The sequence below is a fragment of the Schistocerca nitens genome, chromosome 4 (genome assembly GCF_023898315.1).
Source record: "Schistocerca nitens isolate TAMUIC-IGC-003100 chromosome 4, iqSchNite1.1, whole genome shotgun sequence".
Classification (NCBI taxonomy): Eukaryota; Metazoa; Arthropoda; class Insecta; order Orthoptera; family Acrididae; genus Schistocerca; species Schistocerca nitens.
The window spans coordinates 108,347,255-108,359,916 of record NC_064617.1 but is presented as its reverse complement, the minus strand read 5'-3'; the positions used below and the strand labels follow the sequence as shown (position 1 = coordinate 108,359,916).

Genomic DNA, 12,662 nt, shown 5'->3' with positions numbered 1-12,662 from the left:
CAGACATATGAAGTATCCCTGTGAGTTGTCAGACAGGTTCTGTTCGGAAGAATATCCCTGCGTCCTCCCTTTTTCCAGAGAAGTTTCTTGATATTGAGCCGCTAACAAAGAGCACTTTTGTGACAAGGGGCACTTGACAAGATCATTTACAGATGTAGAAAAAAAGTTGTCCCTCTCTGATTGTATAGCTACAGTGATTGCAAGTATTCAGCATAGTAAGAAGAAAAATTACAAAGTTCAGTTGCTAGAAGATTGGAATTGTTACTTTCGGCCATGAATAAGGAACGACAAAAAATGCAGGAAACAGCACACAAGTAAGAATGAAGTAAAACTGAGATTCAGATTGCCAAAAATTTTAAAGAGTTTCCAGAAAGAGAGAGCTTAGATTTGAGCTGAATTCAAAAGAAAGTACTGGTTGTTAAAAAGGCAAGAGGGAAGGTCAGAGCTTACCTGTGCACTATGAAGAACAATATAGAATGCTGTCCCTCCATGTATACATGGGGGATTAGCTTTGTATGCAATAGAATTAAATGCAAGTGAAGTAGAGTAAATAATGGTGGGCATACAATAAAGGAGATCATCAAATAATAATGCATTTTACCACATAAATGTGTTGTAAAGTTGATGACATGACACTAAGTCTGTCATGAAACAGCAATGATGTAGCATACCTCTTAAGACTTTTAAGAATACGTGAAATGTAAGAATGCAATTCATTATTCTTGTCAATAGATACAAATAATTGAGTTAGTGTGTTTATGTATTTTTGGTTTACTCTCAATGTGGGTGTCTCTAAACTCATTAGTAGAAGAGCTCTGCCTTCTGTTTATAAGAATAAGTATTTCCATTTCTTTGAGGTGTTTTATTTTTGGTCTTTGTGCTTTTCTCTTTTTATATGGCTATTTCCATCGTTGCAGCTGTTAAGAAGAAGAAAGAGAAATATGTGTGGGCATTAGCTTTCGTTGTTTTAGAAAATTTGTTTTACTTCAGTTTTGTTGAATTCAGATTGTTACTTCAGTTTTGCTGCATTCCAATTGTTACATCTATCCCTTATGTCTTTTTACCCATTTACTTTAAATCTGTTATCTAGATGTCCATTCTTTGTATTTTTTTGTACTGAGGAAGATAAAAAATTGCGCATTTACATTGTCTTGTATTTATTGTAATATAGGTCACTTACTTTTGTTTAATAAATCATTTTTACAAGCTGATTTTTAAATTTATGATTATGTACAAATGGTAAGGTGCCTTACTCATGTGTAGGTGCACAGTCCACTGTGTCTGTTTTGATCCAAAGGTTTTTTTTCCATTGCTGCTGCTGTTAAGGAGGAAGAAAGAAAACTGTGTGTGGACTTGTCTTGTATTCTGTTATACCGTATAAAGCAAAAGTCTGACAAAGAATGCTGTCACATTTAATTACTATTGCAACAAATTGTGATTATGATACTACCAGTTGTTTCCATATTAAGATATGATTTAGATACAATTTATTTATGAAGCCAGCACACACGATGAGAAGAAAGGAAGAAAAAAAGATTGGGTATAACGTTTTGTCAACATTGAGGTAATTGGAGACTGAGCACAAGCTCAGATTGCATCAAGGGTGGGGAAGGAAATCTGCCACGCCCTTTCAAAAGAACCATCCCAGCGATTGCTTGGAGCAATTTAGGGAAATCATGGAAAACCTAAATTTGGATGGGTGGATGCATGTTTAAACCACTGCCCCCCCCCCCCCCCCCCCACAAATGTGAGTCCAATGTCCTGCTAACTACTCACACAATAAAAATCAGTTCAGTTGTGTGGCAAAATGTGTATTTTAAATTGTCTCCTCATCTATTGTATGCCCATCATTTTTAATTCTACTTAAGTTGCATTAAATTCTATTGAAAATTAGTCAAGCTCCTTGTGTTTTTACCATTGTGTGATTTGATGAATACTTGGACTGTAACCCAGATACGTCCATTTTTGACTGCTTATGCTATGCAAGTTCTCATTTGGCTAAACACCCAATAGTTGTTTTATAGTTTGTGATACGTATTTCAGAAAATTATTTGAAAAAAGCTTCACTGCCAAAAATGCCAAATAATGGAAGTAAAATAAAGGGATATTTTAATCTTTTTATGTGGACTTTGGCCTCTGAGAAACAACTTATTGTGTACAAACTCTGTGCATAATTATCTTTGTCAGACATTTTTTGTCTTTGAAATTTGTTCTTAGCTGTCCGATAGTGTGAATGTCTTGTACATGCACTCAACAGTTCTATGAATAAATACCGTTAATACTTTACCTGCAACCAACATTAATGTCATTCCAGTTACCCATCTACATGGAATCCACATTCCCTGACAGGCACTGTGTCAGAATGTTGTTATTTTGATTTGATTTTGATTTATTGATCCATTTTCACCTACAACTGCACGATATGCAAGAGATATTTGGCTTTTTTGTTAATATTAACAGTTTTACATATAATATACCTTTGTACATAATAACACACATTAATATATCAATTAATGATTAATACTTAAATAAATGTTGTTACGCTATATACAGAGAGATAAGATACAAATGTTCTTCTGAATGAGACTTCATTGGGTAAACACACAAAAATTTAGATTTGTAGGTATTCATTTACTGTGTAAAAGCAGTGATCAACCAAGTACGACTGCAGTTTAGATTTTAGGTGACCAATGTTTTGTATGTGTTTAATGGTATCTGCTAAGGCATTGTATAGTTTGATACTAGGATGGATAAGGCTGTTTTGAAATAACTTTGTGTCGGCACTTTGAACATGTACATTCAATTTTTGTCTTGTATCATAGCTGTGTATTGTGTGATTTTGAGTGATGAGTGGTCTTTTTGTATGTAAGTTTTGCTTTAAATACATTATATTCTCAAGTATATTATGCAAGAATGTGGCAGGATCATCCTTTTTTGAAACAATGGTCTACATGATTTGCGATTACCTACCCCTTCCATTATTCTTATAATTTTATTTTATTTTTTTTTTTTAATTTTGAATGTTTTGATAGTATATCCAGAATTTCCCCAGAACATAACTCCATACCGGAGGTGAGAGTATTTTTTTTTTTTTTTTTTTTTTTTTTTTTTTTTTTTTTTTTTTTTCATCAGTCTACTAACTGGTTTGATGCGGCCTGCCACGAATTCCTTTCCTGTGCTGACCTCTTCATCTCAGAGTAGCACTTGCAACCTACGTCCTCAATTATTTGCTTGACGTACTCCAATCTCTGTCTTCCTCTACAGTTTTTGCCCTCTACAGCTCCCTCTAGTACCACGGAAGTCATTCCCTCATGTCTTAGCAGATGTCCTATCATCCTGTCCCTTCTCCTTATCAGTGTTTTCCACATATTCCTTTCCTCTCCGATTCTGTGTAGAACCACCTCATTCCTTACCTTATCAGTCCACCTAATTTTCAACATTCGTATATAGCACCACATCTCAAATGCTTCTATTCTCTTCTGTTCCGGTTTTCCCACAGTCCATGTTTCACTACCATACAATGCTGTACTCCAGACGTACATCCTCAGAAATTTCTTCCTCAAATTAAGGCCGGTATTTGATATTAGTAGACTTCTCTTGGCCAGAAATGCCTTTTTTGCCATAGCGAGTCTGCTTTTGATGTCCTCCTTGCTCCGTCCGTCATTGGTTATTTTACTGCCTAGGTAGCCGAATTCCTTAACTTCATTGACTTCGTGACCATCAATCCTGATGATAAGTTTCTCACTGTTCTCATTTCTACTACTTCTCATTACCTTTGTCTTTCTCCGATTTACTCTCAAACCATACTGTGTACTCATTAGACTGTTCATTCCGCTCAGCAGATCATTTAATTCTTCTTCACTTTCACTCAGGATAGCAATGTCATCAGCGAATCGTATCATTGATATCCTTTCACCTTGTATTTTAATTCCACTCCTGAACCTTTCTTTTATTTCCATCATTGCTTCCTCGATGTACAGATTGAAGAGTAGGGGCGAAAGGCTACAGCCTTGTCTTACACCCTTCTTAATACGAGCACTTCGTTCTTGATCGTCCACTCTTATTATTCCCTCTTGGTTGTTGTACATATTGTATATGACCCGTCTCTCCCTATAGCTTACCCCTACTTTTTTCAGAATCTTGAACAGCTTGCACCATTTTATATTGTCGAACGCTTTTTCCAGGTCGACAAATCCTATGAAAGTGTCTTGATTTTTCTTTAGCCTTGCTTCCATTATTAGCCGTAACGTCAGAATTGCCTCTCTCGTCCCTTTACTTTTCCTAAAGCCAGACTGATCGTCACCTAGCGCATTCTCAATTTTCTTTTCCATTCTTCTGTATATTATTCTTGTAAGCAGCTTCGATGCAAGAGCTGTTAAGCTGATTGTGCGATAATTCTCGCACTTGTCAGCTCTTGCCGTCTTCGGAATTGTGTGGATGATGCTTTTCCAAAAGTCAGATGGTATGTCGCCAGACTCATATATTCTACACACCAACGTGAATAGTCGTTTTGTTGCCACTTCCCCCAATGATTTTAGAAATTCTGATGGAATGTTATCTATCCCTTCTGCCTTATTTGACCGTAAGTCCTCCAAAGCTCTTTTAAATTCCGATTCTAATACTGGATCCCCTATCTCTTCTAAATCGACTCCTGTTTCTTCTTCTATCACATCAGACAAATCTTCACCCTCATAGAGGCTTTCAATGTATTCTTTCCACCTATCTGCTCTCTCCTCTGCATTTAACCGTGGGATTCCTGCTGCACTCTTAATGTTACCACCGTTGCTTTTAATGTCACCAAATGTTGTTTTGACTTTCCTGTATGCTGAGTCTGTCCTTCCGACAATCATATCTTTTTCGATGTCTTCACATTTTTCCTGCAGCCATTTCGTCTTAGCTTCCCTGCACTTCCTATTTATTTCATTCCTCAGCGACTTGTATTTCTGTATTCCTGATTTTCCCGGAACATGTTTGTACTTCCTCCTTTCATCAATGAACTGAAGTATTTCTTCTGTTACCCATGGTTTCTTCGCAGCTACCTTCTTTGTACCTATGTTTTCCTTCCCAACTTCTGTGATGGCCCTTTTTAGAGATGTCCTTCAACTGTACTGCCTACTGCGCTGTTCCTTATTGCTGTATCTATAGCTTTAGAGAACTTCAAACGTATCTCGTCATTCCTTAGTACTTCCGTATCCCACTTCTTTGCGTATTGATTCTTCCTGACTAATGCCATGAACTTCAGCCTACTCTTCATCACTACTATATTGTGATCTGAGTCTATATCTGCTCCTGGGTACGCCTTACAATCCAGTATCTGATTTTGGAATCTCTGTCTGACCATGATGTAATCTAATTGAAATCTCCCCGTAACTCCCGGCCTTTTCCAAGTATACCTCCTCCTCTTGTGATTCTTGAACAGGGTATTCGCTATTACTAGCTGAAACTTGTTGCAGAACTCAATTAGCCTTTCTCCTCTTTCATTCCTTGTCCCAAGCCCATATTCTCCTGTAACCTTTTCTTCTACTCCTTCCCCTACAACTGCATTCCAGTCGCCCATGACTATTAGATTTTCGTCCCCCTTTACATACTGCATTACCCTTTCAATATCCTCATACACTTTCTCTATCTGTTCATCTTCAGCTTGCGACGTCGGCATGTATACCTGAACTGTCGTTGTCGGTGTTGGTCTGCTTTCGATTCTGATTAGAACAACCCGGTCACTGAACTGTTCACAGTAACACACCCTCTGCCCTACCTTCCTATTCATAACGAATCCTACACCTGTTATACCATTTTCTGCTGCTGTTGATATTACCCGATACTCATCTGACCAGAAATCCTTGTCTTCCTTCCACTTCACTTCACTGACCCCTACTATATCTAGATTGAGCCTTTGCATTTCCCTTTTCAGATTTTCTAGTTTCCCTACCACGTTCAAGCTTCTGACATTCCACACCCCGACTCGTAGAACGTTATCCTTTCGTTGATTATTCAGTCTTTTTCTCATGGTAACCTCCCCCTTGGCAGTCCCCTCCCGGAGATCCGAACGGGGGACTATTCCGGAATCTTTTGCCAATGGAAAGATCATCATGACACTTCTTCAATTACAGGCCACATGTCCTGTGGATACACGTTACGTGTCTTTAATGCAGTGGTTTCCATTGCCTTCTGCATCCTCATGTCGTTGATCATTGCTGATTCTTCCGCCATTAGGGGCAATTTCCCACCCCTAGGACAAGAGAGTGCCCTGAACCTATATCCGCTCCTCCGCCCTCTTTGACAAGGCCGTTGGCAGAATGAGGCTGACTTCTTATGCCGGAAGTCTTCGGCCACCAATGCTGATTATAATTATCAAAATTTAGGCAGTGGCGGGGATCGAACAGGGGACCAAAGACGTTTTTGATTATTAATCAAAGACGCTACCCCTAGACCACGGGTGAGAGTGTACAACTGCATAATATACACACTGAAGGGTGTTGTAACTGGTACAATTTTTTAATGTACGCAGCACAAAACAAGATGTACTTAATTTTTTGTTCATTTGCTCAATATGTGCTTTCCATTTCAAGTTGTCTTGTAGATGAAGTCCAAGAAATTTGGTACAGGCTGTTTTGGCAATTGTCTGTCCGTATATCACTAGATTGGGTGATATCAGATTTTTTGTTTGTGCTGTGTGTATATTCATAACTACAGTTTTTTCAGTGTTTATTATTAAGTCATTGTCGTCAAAGTAACATGTTAGCCTGTCAATGGCTTCTTTTATGTTTTTTACAAGAGTTTCTTCTGAGTTTCCTGTAATTAGAACACTCGTATCATCAGAAAATTGAAATATTTTACTGCTGTCATTGCTTATGTTTAGGTCATTTACGTGGAGTAAGAACAGAACAGGACCCATTACTGATCCTTGTGGCACTCCATATTTAACAGTCAGTAGCTTGGAATTATATTTCCTAATGACATTGTCCCTTTCTTGATATATTTCCACATACTTTTCCCTGTTTTTAAGATAAGAGCTGAGCCAGTTGTTAGCTGTTCCCCCAATGTCAAGATTTTCTAGCTTCAGGTGCTGTTTAAAACAGATAAGATGTGATACAATCACAGTCGTGTACATGATTAACATTTACTGAGAGATGTCTCAGTTTTTAAACCAGGTGACAAAATCATCATCATGATAAGCATCATCTGAACAAAAATTGAAAATAGCTAAGGGCCTTATACAAATGATTTAATTTAGCACTTTCTGAGGGAAACTTCTTATAACTATGTGTGAAATAGGTTATTCTTGTCATGCATTTACCATGTCTGCAGCAGTTCCTTGGGTGACACTTGTCTCTCTCTGTCTGTCGCACTGATGATGAGACTGTGTTGCCCATTACAGTTCTTCATTTCTAAAAAAAAATATTCCATTAAAAATCCAGAGTTGAAGGATACACAACAACAACAAAAAAAAGAGAGGTTTAACCTTTTAAAAGACAAATTCAAAGAGTGCTTTCGATAGAATAGTAATGGTGGTGGCGAATGGTAGTAACATTCCTTTTTTGTACAAATACTTTTTGATTATTTCTTGTACAAAAATATCATCTATTCAGTAGCATTCCTGATCACTTACTGTAATAATGGATTCAATAGACTTTTATTTTATTCATACATCGCATTGAGCACCAAAGAAAAATAAAGACTAACTCTTTTTATTATATGTTTCAAGCTGACTTGTCAAGAAAATGCCATCATTAACCAATACCATGGTAAAATTAGTGTGTAATATTTACTTGCAAGTGTGTGTAATTGTCAGAGTTCACTACTTAATTATAATTTTTGCTTGTAGGGCCAACGAATCCTCATGTCAGAACTGTTTAATTTTGGAAAAAGAAGTTGATAAGTATGTCAAGAAACTGAAAGACCATGAATCTCGCATTAATTCTATAGGTTAGTAATTCCTATTCATATTTTTCTCACGTAAATATAAAATTTGCATTTAGTTTGCACATAAAAAATCGCAGGTTGGCAATGCTTACAACCACACAAAAAAAACAAATGAACAAATGTAAACACTGTAATACTGTGATGAGTGTGGAACACATGTAACTGTAGTTCTTTTTCTAAAGTGAGGTGAAATGCAAATAATGCCACTGCAATGCATGAAAAAGTGCTTTTGAAAAACTCCAAGTGTAAATCTACGACAAAGTTTCTTTTGACCCCAATGTCCACTAACAATGAATGAAAATATGCAACAAGAGACAGAAACACCAAGTGTAAATTGCATGCCAAATTTATAAAGAAATAGTGTTTTTAATCTGTAACAAAGAAAATGTAGAGACATGTATCCATATTTCCAGGACGACCACAGAAGATGCTTTGTAAATAAAAGCAAAACACTTTTGGTGTAAAGTTCTCTTTAATTAATTGCAATAAGTGTAAGACAGAGAAACTGATAATTGAAGTATTTTATTTGATGGTAATCTGGAAAGCTAATTTCTTCACAAAAATCTGTACATTTGTAGTAAGTGTGGATTTAAAATTGCTAGCTGTTTTACTCAGTAATCCCTTTTATAAAGCAAAGGTAAAGCTGTTATTAACCCAAAGGTTGGTTTGAAAACCACAGTGCTTGACAAGGCAGGATCATGTTGAAGGTGGTATGCATATGCCTTCCTCAATCTTAATTAACCCAGCCAATTACTGGAGGAACCAAAAGTGTAATGTGGACAACCAAAAGTGTAATGTGGACTCTGAACCAGAATGTATCTTGGAAATTTTCAAACATACAAGTCATCTTTTTTCCAGAATAGACCCGTCTCAATTAAAAACCTGTTGTGGCAGATAACCCCCCCCCCCCCCCCCCCCCCAGATTCTATGAGGATCTTGAAGTTGCTGGTGAAGTTCTCTGCTGCCTTTATGTCAGACTTGGCTTCTTCTCCATGCCTCACAATGCTGTGGATGCCAGTTCTTCTCTCGAACCACCCACGGCTTCCCTTAAACACTTCTTCAGCCACTTGTGATCCTGGCGTCTTGTTAACGAGGTTGGTGAAAATCATTCTCATGTTCTCACAGATGATGATCTCATTAATAGTGTCACCTTGCAATTGTCTTTCACTTACCCATATAAGGAGCAACCCTTCAGCTTTGTCCAGAGTATGAAGCCATTGTTTAGGTACAATTGTCACTCCCTTTGCAGCATCAATCTCATTAATCATGTTGTTCTTGAGGATAGTGCAAATAGTTGGTGTAGACCGACTGTATGTGCATGCTAAATCATCAATGCTCACACCACATTCACATTTTTCAATGATTTTACATTTCATTTCTAAGGTCATTTTCTTTCTCTTATGGTCGTCTTCTTGCGGCCTTATCTTCGGGGACATTTCTACAAAGGTTACTAAAATTTGCACACAAAAAATGCTGTGTAAACACAAATTTTGAGAAATGTGTGATCACAAGCTGCAGGAAGATGACTGCAGAAAGAGTGCTAAACCCAGACTGCAGTACATACTAAAGACATTGCTCGTATGCCACTGCCAACAATGAAAGGTGTTCATATTGTTGAACTTTTTCCCAACCGTGCGCTAATAGATGGTGACGTTACACTAAATCTCCATGTCACTCGTTAATGTGAAACATAATTTGCTAAGCGAGTCATTTTTGTACAATTTGTTTTGCTTGTTATGCGAATTGAGCGTTATGGGAGATGCTTGATAAGTGAGATTCCACTGTAGTTTATATGCATCTAAACATTAATTACAGTAATATGTGAAAATCTGAAGTAAATGGGAAAGGTATATTTTGAGATTTTTGGTAACAATGTCTTTGTTTATATTGAAGAATTAGGTACCTAAAAACACACCCACGTTCAGTTTTGCATCAAAATTTCAAAGCAGTCTGTTGAGAACTTTTGGAGATTTGAGATTTTGAAGAAACTATAAATATTGAAGAATTAGGTACCTAAAAACACACCCACATTCAGTTTTGCATCAAAATTTCAAAGCAGTCTGTTGAGAACTTTTGGAGATTTGAGATTTTGAAGAAACTATAAATATTCCTAATCTCAAATACCTGACAGTTTTTGACCAAATGCTCTGAAATTTTGACAAAATGTTGCACTGGAGTACGCGTGTATTTTTATATATCTCTTTTAAAATATATGTAATATATAATTTTTTCTAAATTTAATAACAGGAACATGTAGTAATGTATTTTATATATATTGTTGTAAAGAAATAGGTACCTAATAACATGCCTGTATTAGAATGAAGCATTGTGTCAGAATTTCGAAGCAGTCAGTCAAGAACTTTCAGAGATACACAATTCTGAACAAATGAACATTTACATTTTTATTTATATGGATTTATTGATTATTTGGTCTGTGAGTACACTATGTAGCCTCTAACAGTTAAAATCAGAATTTCTTTTACTTAGGCATGAACATGATCCATTAACATAACAACACATTGTTGTTTTTTCACTGTTGTGTAAACAAAGGCAAACTTAATTTCTGAACACTGTAGTAGTAGTAGTAGTAGTAGTTGTTGTTGTTGTTATTGCTATTGTTTTAAGTTGAATCTTGACTAAGGTTCTTGGTCAGATTATAAAATTGCTCACTAGAATAAATCTTGGCAGGCATCAAAGAACTGCTCTGTATGGCAAGTGTTGTACTTGTGGTCAAAATGGAAAGAGTTTAGTATATCCTGATTTTTATATAACAATGAGACCAACTCAAATATGTAAAGTGAAAGAGTGTGTGGTATTTTTAATTTTTTTATCAGTGGTCGAAAGGATACACATTGTTAGGCAACATACATTCCAATTTTTTTGTTTTGTGATACTAGGAGTCTCATGACATTTTCTGAATTTCCCCAGAAGATTATGCCTTAACAAATAACTGACTCAAAGTAGCAGTGATAGACTACTTTTCCGGTGTCTGTGTTTGTGTCACATGCCAAAATACATATTGCAAATGGTAAGCTGTTGGAAATGGTAAGTTGTTAAGTTTATTTGCTAAGTAGTCAGCGTGTACCTTCCAATTTCAGTATTTCTCAGGATTTAGGCCTTAGAACCTTAGACAGTTTGCCTCTGTGATCTGATCAGTGGAAGCTACCTTTATTTAACTCCGTTCTAATGATTTAGTATAAAATCGCATAATTTTGCTTTTAGTGCATTTTGATGGAACCAAGTATTGTTGATACTTTTCTGGAATTCTTTCAGGTACCTAATTTCCAATTACAGCTGCAAATGAAAAAAATGAGCGTCAGTAGCAAGTGCTGGGTAGTTCATGTTGAAAAGGAACAAATGGTGACCTAATATTGAACCTTGTGGGATTCCTTGAGAAATTGTTTATCAGTTTCAGTGATTTCTTGAATGTGAAGTTACAATTACTCTTTGTTTCATATCTGTTGAGTAAGAGTAAAGCAGTATCCTTGATTCCATATATCTGCCTTTTTTTTTTTTTTAAGTAAGGAATGGTGAATCAGGTGCTTTTGTCAGGTCACAGAATATTCTTGCGATCTTATCACACTCATCTGATGTGGAGCGTCTTGTTTGAATAAACTCATTTATGGCATTTACAGTGTTTTTGTCCTGTCGGTATCCAAACTAGTTTTTAAAATTATGTCATTTGTAGTAAGAAATTTTTTGAATTTGTTTTGCTGAAATCTTTTCAAACTCTTTAGGGAAGGTCAGCAGAAAAGAGATAGGTGATAATTTCCCATATCTTCTGTCAGTCACTTTTTGAATAATGGTTTTATCTTGCCATATTTCAATATGTTTGGAAAACATTCCTGTTAGGCACAATAAAATGATTCACACACTCATAGCTTTCGGCCATTAAGGCCTTTGTCAGCAGTACACACACACACACACACACACACACACACACACACACACACACACACACACACACACACACACACACACACACACACACACACACAAACTTGCACACGTCTGCAGTCTCAGAGAGCTGAAAACTACAGCTCTCTGAGACTGCAGACGTGTGTGCAAGTTGCGTTTGCATGAGTGTGTGTGTAAGTGGTTCTGAAATGATATTATGCACTCTTTTTGATTACAGAAATAGGTATTTTATCCCACCTAGACAAAAGTTTTGCTTTTTAAAGACTATATTTCATTTTCCACATCCCTTTGAATGATTTTTTCAAACTGTTTGAAAGATGTGTTCTGGTTTGTTTCCAAGCTTATGAAATTTGCTTTGTCTTGATAGGCTGACATGTGTACATCTGATCTTGCTGTATTTAAGGATTTGTTGAAATAATTTGATATCTGAAGAGAGTATTATAATATCATTTTCAAATACAATTTTTAAATTCTTTCAGCTTTTGACTTTGGCTCCCAATTATGACTGAACAACTGACCACACTGCTTTTGTCTTCTTTCCGTGTTTGGGGATAAACATGTTATTTGCCATTCCTTTAACCACTTCTACAAATGTCCATAATACACCTTTTTAGGGTTTGAAATACCAACAAAATCAGGATTTCTGTTTGATTTTAACTCATCATGTAGTTTTCTGTTTCTGGCACTAGAAATTTTTATTCCTGGTATAATCCATTTAGGTTTACTGCTTACTTTCTTTTACCAAGATCTAGGAGGAGGAGATTCACGATATATATCTAAAAAACAATTTAAGAATTTGCCATAGTTTATGATCTTTGAAC

At 36.3% G+C, this 12,662-nt stretch overlaps 1 protein-coding gene across 2 annotated transcripts in view; it reads left to right on the top strand.

The window, feature by feature from the left end:
• LOC126253380 (DNA endonuclease RBBP8-like) overlaps nt 1-12,662 on the top strand; it is a 94,293-nt gene that overhangs the window by 40,666 nt on the left and 40,965 nt on the right. For both annotated transcript variants that reach the window (XM_049954668.1, XM_049954669.1), the window contains exon 3: nt 7,826-7,926. In XM_049954668.1, the coding sequence (XP_049810625.1) occupies nt 7,826-7,926 (101 nt within the window). The remainder of the gene's footprint in view (nt 1-7,825; nt 7,927-12,662) is intronic.